Below are 19666 nucleotides of genomic sequence, written 5' to 3' on the forward strand. Positions count from 1 at the left end.
ACGCTTCACGACGGACTGACGTGTTTCATAATTCGCAAAAATTAATCTGCGTATCTGTACACACATGTTTCTTGTAGCTCCTTCTATGTATCATCTTTTTCCTGACTCAATCCCAACTTATCGTCTTTGCAGACTGTTGGAGTCAGCTCTCCTCGTCTTTAGGTCCTTTTATCATGGACAACGTCACCTAGGCCACGCCTTCGGATCACGTAATCTTTCTGCAGCATCCGTGTATTATTTACCCACTAGATGCCTTTCTATGGCGATTGCCTGGTTCACAATATGATCAGGTTCTCTGCGCCCTATGTGCCCATACCACCTCCAATTGCCTTTCCCCTACCTTACTATTGATGCCTGTTACAGCCAGGCTCCCACTAATGCGTCAACTCTTTATCTGGTCTCCGAGGGACACTTCAGCTGACCATGTAAGCATTCGCATTTCAGCAGTTTCTAGTTGCCTAGAGTAGGTGTTGTACATCGTCCAGCATTCGGAGCCATAGAGGAGAATTGGAATCATGTATCATGTAGGGTCAGATCTCCTCGTCCTCAGGCTGTAGGTCCTTCTGTCATATACAGCGTCACCTAGGCCATGCCTTGGGATCATGTTATCTCTCTGCAGCATCCGTGAATTCTCTGGTCTTCCTCTAGATGCCTTTCGAGGAAGATCCAATGCGATTGCCTGGGTCCTTGTAACACTGTTGAAAATATCAAGCAGCATTGTCGTGTTATTTTGAGAAATAAAAAGACGCTTTTTGATCCACTCACATTTTAACTAACAACCAACTAGTTTCGGCAACAACCGGTCGCCCTCCTCAGGGCTTAATTTATGACTAAACATATATATATATATATATATATATATATATATATATATATATATATATATATATATATACATATATACATATATACATATATACATATATACATATATACATATATACATATATACATATATACATATACACATCATATACACATATACACATATACACATATACACATATACACATATACACATATACACATATACACATTAACACATTAACACATATACACATATACACATATACACATATACACATATACACATATACACATATACACATATACACATATACACATTAACACATTAACACATATACACATATACACATATACACATATACACATATACACATATACACATTAACACATTAACACATATACACATATACACATATACACATATACACATATACACATATACACATATACACATATACACATTAACACATTAACACATATACACATATACACATATACACATATACACATATACACATATACACATATACACATATACACATTAACACATTAACACATATACACATATACACATATACACATATACACATATACACATATACACATATACACATATACACATTAACACATTAACACATATACACATATACACATATACACATATACACATATACACATATACACATTAACACATTAACACATATACACATATACACATATACACATATACACATATACACATATACACATATACACATATACACATTAACACATTAACACATATACACATATACACATATACACATGTACACATATACACATATACACATATACACATATTTATATATATATTTATATATATTTATATATATATACATATGTTTAGTCATGAATTAAACCCTGAAGAGGGCAACAGGTTGTTGCCGAAACTAGTTGGTTAATAAAAATGTGAGTTGATCAAAAAAACAAAGTCTTTTTATTTCTCAAAATAATATATCAATATGATCCACAAGGTTAATACTTTCAATATTCAAACCGCAAAATTGTCGGTTCGTTTTCGCGGATTTCACGTCCAGTCCGCTGTCGGAGCGTGCGTTTCTATCGTTAGTACGGCATTTACTACGCAATTATTATATTAGCTTTTTTTTTTCGTCTTCTAAGTTTTAAAATTAATTTTAAAATTCATACACCCAAGTTGGCCGACTTGAAAGTTACGGTAGCTCAACGGTTAGAGCGTCCGCTTGTCGAGCGGCAGTTTCAGGTTCGAATCCTGATCGTAATTATTGTGTTATTATTCTAATGCAGAAGTTGTCCAATTTATTTTTGATTTTGATTTTTTTTAATGAACTGTGGAACCTCTTATAAGGAACATAATTAGTTATATAACAAGCCTTTGGGGCTTGTCCACTACTCGGAATTTGACCGTCCGGCAGTCGGGTATTGAAAAATGAAAGCGACTCCGACAGATTAATAATAATAATAAAACCCTTATCCGCACCCCAGTGATGCATAGGGCACTGCATCATATAAACGCAGTGTTATCTTGATCGCTAACATGTCTCTAGTGAAGTTCTAGTGATTCAAGAACAAGGTTTCTAAATTGGTTCATATATACAGAACTTCCAAGAATTTGAGTGGTGTGGTTGTCAACGATGGGTAGAATTGGTGAATGTTACACGTGTGTAAAGTGATCACTTAAACCAGCCTATGACGGTCGTCAGGCCCGTAAATGCCCAGACTTCCATATTCTTCTTCATCTTTGATGAGATGTCAAAAAATAATATGGTAAGAGTTAAATCGCTAACCGACGTGCCGGACGGTAAAATTCCGTTTAATTCCGTGTAGTGCACAAACGCCTTTTGGTTTTAAAATAAGTAACGCAAATTTTTTCCACCCAGCCTACCTAGAACGCGTCACTTTTTAGCTAATGTGCAAAGGCAAATAGCCGCAAGTTGAAAACAGTAGTTTTGAGATAAAATAGTTTATAGTCAACTTAAAATGATGCTTTTCGCCAACACATGTCGCTCACTCCTTTCAAGAACGTCATAAATCAAAAATCGTCAATTTTCAGTTGTGCACGTTTTCAGAATGCCCAGAAAATGTACTATATCCCAGCAAAAGAGGCATATTTTTAACTTAATATTTACCCGCTACAGGGCAGAAAGTGTTGTTTTTGCATTTTGAAGAAAAGGTATTGTTTAATTATTTTTTTTAATATACTAAATATTTTTCAAACGGAGAAAAAACCTTCAGGTTTTACCTAAAAAGATCTGTTGCACAGTAAAAAGTTCAATAAGTGGCTTGATATTTATTTTTAATACATTTCATTTTATTTTTAAACCTTAAAAACGTTCTCCTGAAAAATCAAGTTTTTTGATTTATGACGTTCTTGAAAGGGGTGAGCGATGTATCAAATTAATACAATTTTGCGGATATTTGGGTAGTGAATATCTCGGTAAAGGAAAGAGATGGAGCAGAATCTGTGATTGTATATGATAGAGGCCAGGTATAAGAACGCTTTGGGCCGTGTTACGCCAAACAGCCGCAACTTGAGTTACGGCTGGTTGCCTTTACACATTAGTGCAGTGTGCCATTCGATTTTATGTGTATTTTTTTTATGTTGCGTAAGAACAGAAAAAATATATATGCATTTTAACTGTTGGAATAGATGTGGGGAAATTTATATGGAGTAAACGTATATATCCGCCTCCGTAGTGTAATGGTCAGCACGCTCGGCTACCGTTCTGGAGGTCCCGGGTTCGACTCCCAAGGGGGGTAAAATAAATATTAGTGATTTTTTCACTGTCATATTTATTCAATATTACCCTGGACTGGTACCTGAAGCCGAGGGCTGATCACCTTTCCTTCATGTGTAAACGATCAAGATAACACTGCATTTATATGACGCAGTGCCCTATGCACCATTGGGGTGCGGATAAGGGTTTTATTAAACGTATATATTTTTTTAATGAATATGAAATATGATTGTTCCAATATTTACGTAGTTTGCACTCTAGGATACTATTATTAAAGCATAGAGCGTTTAAATGTCTTCTTCTTCTCTGTCAGCAGTATATTCTCGGCTTTGCAGACAATATTTTTTGTAGGGTTGTGGTCCCGTGGTTAGTGTCGCGGACTCTCGATTCAGAGTTTCTCGTTTCCTTTTTCCTCGGTTCTTTCCTTCATGTGTAAACGATTAAGATAACACTGCGTTTATATGACGCAGTGCCCTATGCACCATTGGGTGCGGATAAGGGTTTTATTATTATTATTATTTTTATTATACTACCACAATTTGATACCTATTTCTGATAATGAGCCGCCGAGGCTCACAGAAATAGTATGAAATTTAAATATTTGTGTAAATAATAAAAACACAGATATTTCTCTTTAATAATAAAAAATACATATACATAAAAAAAAAAAATTCAGTCACTTTATGGATAAATTGATCCATTTTTAATTTAAATTTTACTTAGTAAATACCACTATTTCTTAACCCTTTCGATGCCGGAAGGTATTATTAATATGGCCCCACCCAGCAGGCTGTGATATTTTTCAACAAAAATGTGACGGCTTTTAGAAAGACGACTGTAACTTTGATAATATCGGTAAATTATAATATTCTAGTATTTCTCCATCTTTCTAATAGATGTTTCTATATATTATAATTAAAACTGTCCGCCTCCGTAGTGTAATGGTCAGCACGCTCGGCTACCGTTCTGGAGGTCCCGGGTTCCATTCCCAAGGGGGGTAAAATAAATATAAGTGAATTTTTCACTGTAATATTTATTCAATATTATTACCCTGGACTGGTACCTGAGGCGGAGGGCTGATCACCTTTCCTTCATGTGTAAACGATCGAGATAACATTGCGTTTATATGACGCAGTGCCCTATGCACCATTTGGGTGCGGATAAGGGTTTTTAAAAAAAAAATAATAATAATAAATTATTATATTATCACCCTGGACTGGTACCTGAGGCGTAGGGCTGATCGCCTTTCCTTCATGTGTAAACGATCAAGATAACATTGCGTTTATATGACGCAGTGCCCTATGCATCATTGGGGTGCGGATAAGGGTTTTATTATAGTTAAAATAATATTTCGGTTGGATTTGGCACTGGCTTGCGATAAGCTCAAACGAGAAAATTAGCGCGTTTCGCGCTCGTGGCACCGAATCGGTTAAAATCTACTGTGACACGTGTTTAGATGCATTCTGCATCATTACAGTGTTTGAAAATTCAATTCAATTCAAATTTATTTATTCAACAAAAATATAATATATACATAACAAACAATATTCAAGGCGTATATATTAAAAGTAAAAGTAATCAAGAAGACTTAAAGGTGTAGAAGAATCCCGCTTCGGAAAACTCCTTCGGACACATGGAACAGATCAGTATCCAATGTGATATTGTTCAACATAGCGGTAGCTCTTCCTACAGGCATAACCATCGGCAGGCTGGTCCTGTGTATAGGAATGTGAAACAATCTATGCCGACGCTGTCTTAGGTAACTATCGGGAACATACAGACCGATGCTCCGGATAATTTCAGGATTATCGATCATACCGCGCAACATTCTATAAAAATGCGTAATCAAATACACATTCCTTCTAGTCTGTAGACTGTTGTAGCTGAGCATACCCTGGAGGAACTGGGTCGGGTAGAGCCGAGGATAATAGCCGTACTCTCTCATGTAGAGATACCTCAAACTTCTTTTGGACTTTCTCTACCATAAGAGAGTACTTGAGCTCGTGTGGCCCCCAAATCATGGAGCCACTCTCGAGTCTACTTTGCACCAAGGAGAAAATGATGCGGAATGCATCGAAACACGTGTCACAGTAGATTTTAAGAGATAGTGGTATTCACCAAGTAAAACTTTTTTTTTTGGCATCTGAATGTAAAAAAATTATGAAATATGTAAAATATTCAGTGTAATTCAAACCATGAATGAGGTAAATGGTGATAGAGAAACGATGGATGCGATCTATTTTTGTATGAAATGAATCCGGGGTAGGAGAAATGAACGACGCATCCGGGAAAACGATTATTCGAGGAACGATAGATTGAGGTTTCCACTGTAATTAGTGAAGCAAATCCATAATTTGCTAACTCCTTTCAAGAACGTCGTAAATCAAAATACTTGACTTTTCAGGAGAACGTTTTTAAACTTTAAAAATACAATACAATGTATTAAAAATAAATACCAAGCCACTTATTGAACTTTTTACTTTGCAACAGATCTTTTTAGGTAAAACCTGAAGGTTTTTTCTCCATTTGAAAAATATTTAGTATTTTTAAAAAAATAATTAAACAATACCTTTTCTTCAAAATGCAAAAACAACACTTTCTGCCCTGTAGCGGGTAAATATTAAGTTAAAAATATGCCACTTTTGCTGGGATATAGTACATTTTCTGGGCATTCCGAAAACACGCACAACTGAAATATGATGACGATTTTTGATTTACAACGTTGTTGAAAGGAGTGAGCGAATTTGTGACATACCGTAGAAGGGGGCTATTTAAACTTTGATGTGTTACTTGAGCCCAGTGCCAAAAAGAGATTTAACCCTTTCCGGTCCCCCAAATAATAAAAAATCTATGCAGACAGTTACATTCCAATTGGAAAATAATCCTTTGTCCTCTGCTCCACATACTGTTGTAATAGATACGAGTGACAAAAATGTAAGCTTGGAATTAAAATTTCTTCTCCGTCTTAATCCTCATTGCTAAGGGCTGTGACCCTTGCAGAAGCAATGACTCTTCTCCAGTTATCCCTTGACTGCGCTGCACGTAGCGCTCCAACCACCGAGGTGCCTGCTGCTGCCTTAATTTGATCGGTCCATCGTGTGGGGGATCTTCCTCTCCCTCTCTTTCCCTCCAGGCTACCGATCACAACTAGTCGAATTTAAATAGATAATACTAATGTCCGCCTCTGTAGTGTGATGGTCAGCACGCTCGGCTACCGTTCTGGAGGTCGCGGGCTCGATTCCCAGGGGGGTCAAATAAATATAAGTGATTTTTTCACTCTAATTCAATATTACCCTGGACTGGTTTGTACCTGAAGCGGAGGGCTGATCACCTTTCCTTCGTGTGTAAACGATCAAGATAACACTGTGTTCATATGAAGCAGTGCCCTATGCACCATTGGGGTGCGGATAAGGGTTTTATTATTATTATTATAATACAAATGATGAAAGAAATGTGGAATAACATCCGACATGGGACCTAAGAGGAAAAATTCCATGTCAAATGAGATTCCACATTGGACCAGTAAGGGTTTAATCTGTATTTGGTCTACAATAATGAACGTATGGTGACAATAAGTGTCACCTGTCAGGGAAACAATGAATCATGTCCATATGTTCATTATTGTAGACCGAATACAGATCTAAATTTATTTTTTTGTACTGGGCTCAAGTAACACATCAAAGTTCAAATAGCCCCGTTCTACGGTACTCAAAATATTACGATTTCGGTTTTTTCGCTGTGTGCTGAATGTTGAAAAAATATATGTATATAAATATATACTATGATTAAAGAAAACACAAAAGTTTTATTATAGACTACATGTTTCAGAAGTTAAACTTCCATCATTCAGGTCTGTATCATAGTTATCATAGTTATTATACAGACCTGAATGATGGAAGTTTAACTTCTGAAAAATGTAGTCTATAATAAAACTCAAGTGGTAAAAAACAAGTGTTTTCTTTAATCATTGTAACATATCTTACCACAAAGTTAATGCCGAAACAATAAATAAAATAAATATATACTGTTAATTTAAAATAACGTACATACTAAGAAATAACGTAAAGAAATAGATTTACAACCGCACAGGAGTATGTAAAAAAGTAGCAAAATTTGCACTGCCATACGTATTTTTCTTGCAACTTTCCGTACTATTAATAATAAGATTTTTTTTAGCTATCGTTCATTATCATAATGTGGGTATACTGGCAAAAAACCCTGTTATTTAAAGCCTTTAGCCTGAATAAAATCTCTCTAGATAAAATCTCTCAAGATAACACTGCCTTTATATGAAGCAGTGCCCTATGCACCATTTGGTGCGGATAAGGGTTTTTATTTATATTTTTTAAAATCTCTCTTACACCCAATGGTGCATAGGGCACTGCATCGTATTGACAGTGGAAAGCAAACACTAGATCTTGGATGACTGGAACACTCTTTTATGAGTACTTGAAGCTCTTTAACTCAAAAATGGAGACCGAAAATCGAAAGTATATAGTACTAATGATGAAAAAAATGTGGAATAACATCCGACACGGGGTCTAAGAGGAAAAATACCATGTCGAATGAGATTCCACATTGGTCCAGTAAGGGTCGAGTCGAAATTGCATATTTTCAAGTTGACGTTTTTTGCCAGTACACCTAGGATATGATCCTTGCGTACTATTTGTTCCTTAGTAAACGATAATTCATGCTTCCATTTTTAACTGATTTGGCACTTTGTGGAACAATGCAATGATTTAAATATAAAAATAAAACGCTTGTATAAGACCACTTTTGAGTTTGTTAATGTAAACGCGACTAGTTTTGAAAATTACATCAGCAAGTGAAAATACAACCTTTGTATTTTCAACGGTTGATAAACATTTGTAATTGTTGGGTAATATATCCAAAATTAAACACGGTTATTGGATTGGATTCTACTTTTATTTACATATATCGTAGTCGTACGGGAGAAAGTGACCAAGCGCATTTTTTTTTCCACAAAAACGTGATCATTGACTATTTGATATGTTACTAGCTTAATATTGCCCTGAAAAACATCCCAAAGCGATTTTAAACTTGGAAGTATAATATATTGACTTGGTAAAAATGACTAACTGCATTGATGTTATTTATGACCAAGCAAAAGTGACTTGAATGGATTTCCTGAACATTTTACCTTTTGTTAGTTGGTCACTTTCTCCTGCGATATATGATAATATGTTACGCGTTTCGTCTTATTAAGACATTATCAAACACTGACAGTGTTTGATAATGTCGTAGGAGGGATATTTTCATGGTGTGGAACTTTGGATAAAATAATACGTCAATCCTTGGCCTTATGACATCTGTTGAAATATCTGACTAATAATTTGTAACATCACAAGGATAAATAAAAGAACAGATCCCTGATTTTTCTTGCGATCGGTAATTAGTCCGCGCCATAATCATGCCCTATATCTGTCTCACTCTCGACGCTACGCTTCGCCAGTGGGTAAGAGTGACACACGATGTGTGCTTTGATTTATTTATGTTACGATCTTATTTGTTTATATTACGATATATTTCAAGAATAATGTGACTTAAGTGTATTATAGAGTACCAAAAAGGCACAATGAATCCCATTGAACAACACCTTTCCCGTGGTCCTATACAAGCGTTTCATTTTGATATTCAAATCAAAATGCTTCCTAACCATTCAAAGAGGCCCACTACCTTAGTATTTTTCTTTTCTTATCTTATATTTTTATAGAATTTTAAGTTTAAAATTTGAATTAAAAGGCTTGAGTAAAGGTCCGTTGACTTTTTAGTATTTAAGATATTCTGGAATATGTTTTCTAATACGCTATCGATCAACTGGTGAAAATAATTCGAGGAATTCACTTGGTGTCATGTGTGCGTGATTCCATGTACCTTCCTTCAGACCGTCATACGCACCCGATGGTGCATAGGGCACTGCGTCATATAAACGCAGTGTTATCTTGATGGTTAACACGTGAAGGAAAGGTGATCCAGCCCTCCGCTTCAGGCACCAGTCCAGGGTAATACTGAATAAATATTATATTAGTGAAAAAATAACTTAATATTTATTTGACTCTCCCCCATGGGAATCGCACCCGGGACCTCCAGTGCGGTAGCCAAGCGTGCTGTCCATTACACGGAAATTTGATGACGTACAGCGTTGTTCGTTTTATTAAAATATGTAAAGTTTAAACCTTCATATCTCCCTTAGTTCCCTACAGATGTCAATAATAATGTCACCGATAGTCTTGTGATTTTTCATATTAATTTTCTAGCCAATAAAAACGCATGAAATTGATCCATTGTGGGATATTTTGCTCGGGACTGGCATCTGTTGGGATCTTTGCGAAGTAATTTTGCTTTCTCCTTCGGAAGGGATAATTTTGAGTTGACTCATATTATATTATTTCGAGAAATAAAAATACTTTGTGTTCTGATCCACTCACATTTTTATTAACCAACTAGTTTCGGCACAACCTGTTGCCCTCTTCAGGGTTTCATTTATTACTGAAACCCTGAAGAGGGCAACAGGTTGTTGCGGAAACTAGTTGGTTAATAAAAATGTGAGTGGATCAGAACACAAAGTATTTTTATTTCTCGAAATAATATATCAATATGATCCACAAAGTTAATGCTTTCAATATTCAAAATTGTCCGCCTCCGTAGTGTAATGGTCAGCATGCTCGCCTACCGTTCTGGAGGTCCCGGGTTCGATTCCCAGGGGGGTTTAATAAACATAAGTGATTTTTTCACTCTTAATATTTATTCAATATTACACTGGACTGGTACCTGAAGCGGAGGGCTGATCACCTTTCCTTCATGTGTAATCGATCGAGATAACACTGCGTTTATATGAAGCAGTGCCCTATGCACCATTGGGGTGCGGTAAGGGTTTTATTATTATTATATTATTATATTCAAAACATGACTCATATTATACAGCGTTTGTTGGCAGAGATAGCCGTGTTAGCAGACATATTCGATTTAGAAGTAGATGTTAAGGATAGAGTGCGTGGTGAGTAAATACTATTGGAATGACGAAACTTGTTTATTTTGTGAAGAATTTGACTTGTCTACCATATTTTTAAACTGTAAACAGAAAGTCGATTAAAATATATTGAAAAAGTTATAAAAAAAATGTTTTATTTATTCTGTTTATTTATTTTTTTCTCCCTTTTTCTAAGTGACTTTGTGGTGAGTCATTTTTACAAAATTGTCTTCTTCTTCTTCTTACCTTGTGGCCTGTTTTAACCCTCCCTTCCCGGCAGTGGCGGTACTTCCCTAGAAGCCCAAAAACCCGGCTTGCCTAACAATTTCAAATAAAAATGACTAAATCTAGACCAAATGATTAAAAATACATAATTAATGTATGACTTTTTTTAATTATCGCGCGCTTATATGATTATTAAACACTATGCATGCCATTATATGGTGATGATTGATATCTGAGGAAGATATTTTGTTACAGTGAACATTTTCTTTATTGAAAGGTGATGGCTATACCTTACAAAAGTTACATGTATGCATATTTTTATATTGATTACAATTCATTGTTTATATTTATAATACTTTCTGGGTGCTTACTACACTGGGAACGATATGAGGTGAAGAAATTATAGGTACATCATGTATTCACGAATGTGAAAAATAATGGGCTTGCCTTACTGGTAAACCCTAGGCACGCCACTGCTTCCCGGTGTTGTGTACCTAGTACGGCTGTCCAAACTCAAAACACAGTAAGGAACATTTTTTTGTAGTAGGTTTTTTTTTGCATTTTTGGACCAAGTAGCGTTTACTCAGTCCGAAAATGCAAAAAAAACGTACTACAAAAAAATGTCCCTTACTGTGTTTTGAGTTTGGACAGCCGAGTACACATTGCTTCTAATAACCATAACATCTCAATAAATACAAGGGTAACATTTTAGGTATTCCTCCATAACATATTTACGCAATCATTTAAAAAATAATATCAATAATAATCACAATTTATCGGGTACATCGGAGGCATTTTGTGAATATCGGAAACAGATTCGCGCATAAACAGCGCGTGAAGAGTGTGCGGGAACCGCGACACTATATTCGCATCTCACTCTTGCATACGTGCACTGTGCAAGCGTGAGGAGCTCAAAGCTCAATGTTCTCTGGCTAGCGGCAGTAGCTTTTGGGCTTCCGACGAGAGTGGGCCTATGCTTGTTCCGTGAGCGGTGCCAGATGGTTTTTTAATGTTTTCAGCAAATAAATGTAAATTATTATAATTTTTGACTTAATTTATAATTAATTAAGGGGATTAGCTATGAACGTCCGTATTTTTCCGATTTAAAATCGCATTTTTTTTATTGTGTAGTGACTACCCAACACCGGGACGAGCGTTTTATTTTAGCACCGGAAGGGAAAGGTTAAAGAGTTTCCCAGTTGTCGAACCATCTCTTTGGTGGTTTGCCCGGGAGTCGTATACCTTGGGATTGGGCGTGCAGTGCAATGTGGGGGAGTCTGGATGGTTCCATTATCCTCACATGCGCATAACATTGTCTTCTTCCTTGCCTTCCCCACCTAACGACATATTCAAAAGTAATTTTTTTTCATATTTCAATAAAGTGCCTTCATGGGTGTTCCCGTGCCGAGGGCACATTTTACAATAATTATATTAAGTATATGAAAAATAATTTCATCAGTTGATTCGGCAGGCACTTTGTGGTAATTTCTATACATTTTAAATTAATATTTTACTTGGTAAATAACAGTATTTTTAAAATTCTATTGTGACACGTGTTTCGATGCATTTCACATCATTTTCGAATGGAATGCACCGGAATACGTGTCACAACGGATTTTAAGAAATATGAAGTAGTAGTAAGTATTACCCTAGTAAAAATTTTATTGAAATGAAAAGATATTGCCACAAAGTGACTAACGAATCAATTTATAAAATTCTCAAACTCTGAACTTGGTACAATTTCATTGGGGGAGAGATTGTATGTGTGATTCATAAATAATAAATTGTTTTCAATTTTATATTTCCGCGCTGCATTTTGATAGACGGCGTAGCACGAACATGTACCATAGACCAATGTTTTGTTTATTTCTCGAAGTTAGGTACTGAATATTATTATTTTTTATTTTGTCACAAACACAAATTGTCTCTGGTCGTTCATAACCTCATTTTTGTTTGCACGTGTGACTGCTGTTGTCTCACGGCGCGTGTCGCCTCGTGACTTGTTTTCTTCGTAAATACGCCGAGTCCGGTGTCAATATCGAAACGAGCGGGCAAGAGAAAGAATAATTAACGATCTACAGTGCGGCTGCGGCGGTGGTTTAATTATTTCCGTATTTTCGAGGCGCAATCGACATGACAGACGTCGCGATGGCCGAAACCTTCCCGGTTTCGGAGAAAAAAAAGAAGAAAGATAAAGGAGGGATCAGCGTGGGAGAGTTCCAGAAGGTGCGGGATTTCAAGATCGAGCCGACGGAGGCTGTCGCCAAACTGGACACGGCTTACTGGCCGCTTTTACTGAAGAAGTTCGATCATCTCAACGTGCGGACGGGACACTACACGCCGCTGCCTTTCGGCGCGTCTCCGCTAAAAAGAAGCATCGTGGATTACGTAAAGTCCGGATATATAAACCTCGACAAGCCCAGTAATCCCAGCTCCCACGAGGTCGTATCCTGGATAAAGCGCATTTTAAAAGTTGAAAAGACGGGGCATTCGGGGACATTGGATCCCAAAGTCACGGGGTGCTTGATCGTGTGCATCGAGCGCGCTACGAGGCTTGTAAAATCGCAGCAGAACGCCGGCAAGGAGTACGTGGCCGTGTTCGGACTGCATTCTGCCGTCGAGAGCGTCCAGAAAGTGCGTCAAGGCTTGGAAAAATTACGCGGAGCGTTGTTCCAGCGGCCGCCTCTCATATCCGCCGTCAAAAGGCAGTTAAGGGTGCGCACAGTGTACGAGAGCAATCTCTTGGAGTATGACGCGGAGAGGAACATGGGAGTCTTCTGGGTGAGCTGCGAGGCCGGCTCCTACATCAGGACCATGTGCGTCCATCTCGGCTTGATCCTGGGCGTCGGCGGGCAGATGCTCGAGCTGAGGCGCGTGCGCACCGGCTTCCAGGGAGAGAGCGACTGCATGGTGACCATGCACGACGTGCTGGACGCGCAGTGGGCGTACGAGAACCACAAAGACGAGACCTACCTGCGTAGGATCATACGCCCCCTAGAAGGCCTCCTTACAGGGCACAAGAGAATCTTCATGAAGGACAGCGCAGTCAACGCCGTGTGCTACGGCGCCAAGATCATGCTGCCCGGAGTGTTACGCTACGAAGACGGGATAGAAATGGACCAGGAGATCGTCATCGTGTCGACAAAAGGCGAAGCAATCGCACTAGCCATCGCTCTAATGACGACTTCCACGATGGCCTCCTGCGACCACGGAGTCGTCGCTAAGCTCAAGCGCGTGATAATGGAACGCGACACGTATCCCAGGCGCTGGGGCCTCGGCCCCAAGGCCTCCATGAAGAAGACCCTCATCAAAAACGGAAAACTGGACAAGTTCGGCAAACCCAATGAAAACACCCCCGCGGAGTGGCTGACGGGTTACGTGGACTACGCGGCCAAGGCGGAGCAGAACGGCGACGCGGACGAGTCGCGCAAGAGGAAGCTGAGCCTCAACGACACGGCCGAGGCGGCCGTCTCGCCCGACGCCACCTCCGAGAAGAAGAAGAAGAAGAAAAAGAAGCGCGACTCGGAGGCGCCCGAGGCCGCGGACGCCGCGGAGGACGTGACGGAGGACACGCCCAAGAAGCAGAAGAAAAAAAAGAAGAGCAAAGACCTGGAGAAGGAAGGGGAATGACGGGACGTAGAGATTAATAACTGGTTATAAACTGAGCGCTGTGAGAAGACTCTTGTGTTATATTTCGTATTTTAAAAGCATTGTTGACTTTGTGGTATTGTAATATAACGCTCTCCTTATCATTCGTTCTCCACTCTGTGTAATACCACTTAAAAACTCAATTATAAACTGTCTACAGTTGACCTGGTGATGGGATGGTTTTTAGGTGGTATTACACAAAGTGAACGATGAATGACTGAGTGATCCTGAATATAAATATTATAAGATTATTTTTTAAATATTCATTACTTTGCTATTTTTACCCTCTCCGTCTCTATTTTGCTCCTATTTGGTGACCCCGGTTATAGTAACTTGACCCTTCTTCTTCTTTTACTATGTACACTTCCTAGGTGAAGCGTATGGACATCACAGTCTCCTCCATAACATGTGCCATCTCCTTGTCTTGACTTGAACCCTAATACTCTTTAATAATTATATTTTTTTTATTGAGATTATTTATGCTGAAGGTTGGCAATCATCGTGTCAGTCTGCAGCCGCTCTGAGCAGCGCCCCAGTGCTGCAGCGGAGCCAGGATATACGCCTTCTTCCTACGCTGCGTTTACCTTCCACGCCGCCTTGTAATATAATACCTATTACTCGCTATTTCTCTCCCCTCATACAACGGCCCGAGTACTCCACGCTGAAGGTTGGCAATCATCGTGTCAGTCTGCAGCCGCTCTGAGCAGCGCCCCAGTGCTGCAGCGGAGCCAGGATATACGCCTTCTTCCTACGCTGCGTTTACCTTCCACGCCGCCTTGTAATATAATACCTATTACTCGCTATTTCTCTCCCCTCATACAACGGCCCGAGTACTCCACGCTGAAGGTTGGCAATCATCGTGTCAGTCTGCAGCCGCTCTGAGCAGCGCCCCAGTGCTGCAGCGGAGCCAGGATATACGCCTTCTTCCTACGCTGCGTTTACCTTCCACGCCGCCTTGTAATATAATACCTATTACTCGCTATTTCTCTCCCCTCATACAACGGCCCGAGTACTCCACGCTGAAGGTTGGCAATCATCGTGTCAGTCTGCAGCCGCTCTGAGCAGCGCCCCAGTGCTGCAGCGGAGCCAGGATATACGCCTTCTTCCTACGCTGCGTTTACCTTCCACGCCGCCTTGTAATATAATACCTATTACTCGCTATTTCTCTCCCCTCATACAACGGCCCGAGTACTCCACGCTGAAGGTTGGCAATCATCGTGTCAGTCTGCAGCCGCTCTGAGCAGCGCCCCAGTGCTGCAGCGGAGCCAGGATATACGCCTTCTTCCTACGCTGCGTTTACCTTCTACGCCGCCTTGTAATATAATACCTATTACTCGCTATTTCTCTCCCCTCATCAAATGCCCAGAGCATCATTTCTTTACAGTGTCTATAACTTCTTTCGCATTTCCCATGCGGCCTCAAACATCTTGGTTTGAAACTATTTCAACTCATGATATTTTGAACATTCAAAATGTAGCGCTACATTTAAAGAATAGACAAAAACGGGGTCCCATATTAGTTTTCTATTGGAAATTGAGTGTTTTTATCTGTATTACTTTAGAAATAGCACCATATAATGTTGAGCAAAACTCGATATAGGAGTTAGCGTAATAAATATTATGTGGAACCACACTACACATAGGAGTTGGTGTGATAAATGCTGTATTGAGTCACATTACGCATAGGAGTTGGTGTAATAAATACCATGTGAAGCCACACTCCGCATAGAAGCTGGTGTAATAAATGCCATGTTGAGCCACACTTCGCATAGGAGTTGGCGTGATAAATTCCATTTGGAGCCACACTCCGCATAGAAGCTGGTGTAATAAATGCCATGTTGAGCCACACTTCGCATAGGAGTTGGCTTGATAAATGCTGTATCCAGCCACACTCCACATAGGAATTACTGAGGATTTGCGGGTGTTTTCAGTCAATATTATGTACAACTAAACCAGTCACCATATTAATCTAATACAGTTTGCGTTGTGTACATGAACTATCGATTCATTTAAAAATATTTCTTGTTTTAAATGGTTTTGTTAACATTTTGTGATAGGAAAAGAATTGTTAGAAAAAAAAATCATCCTAGATATATTTTAAAATGATAAATGTATGTGTAATGTTTAAAATTGTGATAAGTAAAATAAATTAAGGAAATATATTATTTTCATTAATTGATTCGGCAGTCTCTTTTCGGTAAAATCTATCCATTTTTTAATTGAATTTCACTTGGTGAATACCACTATTTCTTAAAATTTATAGTACCGCATGTTTCCATGCATTTCACATCATCGTCAAACATCGTATGGTGTTTGATAATGATGCTAAATGCATCGGAATCCTGGTAACAACCGTAATGTATGGAAGTGAAGCATAGAAGGATGAGAGTAGACTGGATGCAGTCGGGATGCCATCTCTCAGTGCGGCAAGACCATGTATGGTAGATGTTCCAATGGTGATATAAGGAAAGGGTGCAAGGCTGAGATGAGCACTATCCAGCAAACTAAGGAAGGCGGCTCGGGATGGTTTGGGAAGGATGAGAGTAGACTGGATGCAGTCGGGATGCCATCTCTCAGAGCGGCAAGACCATGTATGGTAGATGTTCCAATGGTGATATAAGGAAAGGGTGCAAGGCTGAGATGAGCACTATCCAGCAAACTAAGGAAGGCGGCTCGGGATGGTTTGGGAAGGATGAGAGTAGACTGGATGCAGTCGGGATGCCATCTCTCAGAGCGGCAAGACCGTGTATGGTAGATGTTCCAATGGTGATATAAGGAAAGGGTGCAAGGCTGAGATGAGCACTATCCAGCAAACTAAGGAAGGCGGCTTGGGATGGTTTGGGAAGGATGAGAGTAGACTGGATGCAGTCGGGATGCCATCTCTCAGTGCGGCAAGACCATGTATGGTAGATGTTCCAATGGTGATATGAGGAAAGGGTGCAAGGCTGAGATGAGCACTATCCAGCAAACTAAGGAAGGCGGCTTGGGATGGTTTGGGAAGGATGAGAGTAGACTGGATGCAGTCGGGATGCCATCTCTCAGTGCGGCAAGACCATGTATGGTAGATGTTCCAATGGTGATATAAGGAAAGGGTGCAAGGCTGAGATGAGCACTATCCAGCAAACTAAGGAAGGCGGTTTGGGAAGGATGAGAGTAGACTGGATGCAGTCAGGATGCCATCTCTCAGTGCGGCAAGGCCATGTATGGTACATTTTTGCCGATTTAAAAGAATATTTTTCTTTGAATTTTTTTTCACAGATGTCAGTAGTGAAGAAATACCTTAATTTTTTCAATATAATCATTTGATATCCCATTTGAGCTTCTACTTCTACCTCGACTACCCAACACGGGAACGCATATTTTTAACTTAACATTTACCCGCTACAGGGCAGAAAGTGTTGTTTTTTCATTTTGAAGAAAAGGTATTGTTTAATTATTTTTTTAAATATACTAATATTTTTCAAATGGAGAAAAAACCTTAAGGCTTTACCTAAAAAGATCTGTTGCACACTGAAAAGTTCAACAAGTGGCTTGATATTTATTTTTAATACATTGTATTATATTTTTAAACTTTAAAAACGTTCTCCTGAAAAATCAAGTTTTTTTGATTTATGATGTTCTTGAAAGGAGTGAGCCTATATGAACCAATTTTTGAAACATTATTCTTGAATCACTAGAACTTCACTAGGGACATCTATTGGTGAGATGCAAAGAAGCTTTTTGATTTATGACGTTCTTGAAAGGAGTGAGCGATATGTATGTCATTATTTTTAGCACGTTTCTGGTTCTCGTCAATAAGACGATTTGTCAGTTTACTTCTGGTAAGGTTCACGCTTGAAAAAGATTGTTGGCGTGAATACGCAGAGTCGGAGAGCCTTCCCGCGGATATTTGTGCTGGATTCGCACTGAAAGGTCAAAGAGGGCTCTTTTGAGCCGGACTTAGCTGATCTATTATATGAATAAAACATACCTTAGCAGATATGATTGTAATACATAGATTATTTTCCATGTAAGCAAAGTGTGTAAGGTGAAAATATACTAAAAGAAATATTGGTTTTGAGGTAGCATCACGTTTTTAGATTTGTTAGTAAAGTAATAAAAATAATTTAAAAAAAAAAACAATGAATTTGTATTGTTGAAGATTGCTGTAAATATTTTTGAATAAAACTTTGATTTATAATACACATGGTGTTATTTCTTCATTGCACTGTGCGGTAGGTGTACCTGCAGTCGGAATGGGTGCAGAGTGTAAGGGAGCACTGCCCGCAGAATGGAGGTCAGACTACTCCCTGAATGGTAGAACAGTGTACGGTAGATGTACCCGCAGTCGGAATGGGTGCAGAGTGTAAGGGAGCACTGCCCGCAGAATGGAGGTCAGACTACTCCCTGAATGGTAGAACAGTGTACGGTAGATGTACCTGCAGTCGGAATGGGTGCAGAGTGTAAGGGAGCACTGCCCGCAGAATGGAGGTCAGACTACTCCCCGAATGGTAGAACAGTGTACGGTAGATGTACCTGCAGTCGGAATGGGTGCAGAGTGTAAGGGAGCACTGCCCGCAGAATGGAGGTCAGACTACTCCCTGAATGGTAGAACAGTGTACGGTAGATGTACCTGCAGTCGGAATGGGTGCAGAGTGTAAGGGAGCACTGCCCGCAGAATGGAGGTCAGACTACTCCCTGAATGGTAGAACAGTGTACGGTAGATGTACCCGCAGTCGGAATGGGTGCAGAGTGTAAGGGAGCACTGCCCGCAGAATGGAGGTCAGACTACTCCCTGAATGGTAGAACAGTGTACGGTAGATGTACCCGCAGTCGGAATGGGTGCAGAGTGTAAGGGAGCACTGCCCGCAGAATGGAGGTCAGACTACTCCCTGAATGGTAGAACAGTGTACGGTAGATGTACCCGCAGTCGGAATGGGTGCAGAGTGTAAGGGAGCACTGCCCGCAGAATGGAGGTCAGACTACTCCCTGAATGGTAGAACAGTGTACGGTAGATGTACCCGCAGTCGGAATGGGTGCAGAGTGTAAGGGAGCACTGCCCGCAGAATGGAGGTCAGACTACTCCCTGAATGGTAGAACAGTGTACGGTAGATGTACCTGCAGTCGGAATGGGTGCAGAGTGTAAGGGAGCACTGCCCGCAGAATGGAGGTCAGACTACTCCCTGAATGGTAGAACAGTGTACGGTAGATGTACCTGCAGTCGGAATGGGTGCAGAGTGTAAGGGAGCACTGCCCGCAGA

At 39.6% G+C, this 19666-nt stretch overlaps 1 protein-coding gene across 1 annotated transcript; it reads left to right on the forward strand.

Annotated features, from left to right (window-relative positions):
• Nucleotides 1-12718: 12718 nt before the first annotated feature.
• Nop60B (dyskerin pseudouridine synthase 1 Nop60B) lies at nt 12719-14687 on the forward strand. Its single transcript, XM_088256185.1, has one exon. It carries the CDS (start codon nt 12913-12915, stop codon nt 14407-14409), a length of 1497 nt encoding a protein of 498 aa, XP_088112311.1. The 5' UTR covers nt 12719-12912; the 3' UTR covers nt 14410-14687.
• The last annotated feature ends 4979 nt before the right edge of the window (nt 14688-19666 follow it).

This window comes from Brachycentrus maculatus, unplaced genomic scaffold (genome assembly GCF_059751285.1).
Source record: "Brachycentrus maculatus isolate JH-2025_06_01 unplaced genomic scaffold, ASM5975128v1 h1tg000059l, whole genome shotgun sequence".
NCBI classification, from domain to species: Eukaryota; Metazoa; Arthropoda; class Insecta; order Trichoptera; family Brachycentridae; genus Brachycentrus; species Brachycentrus maculatus.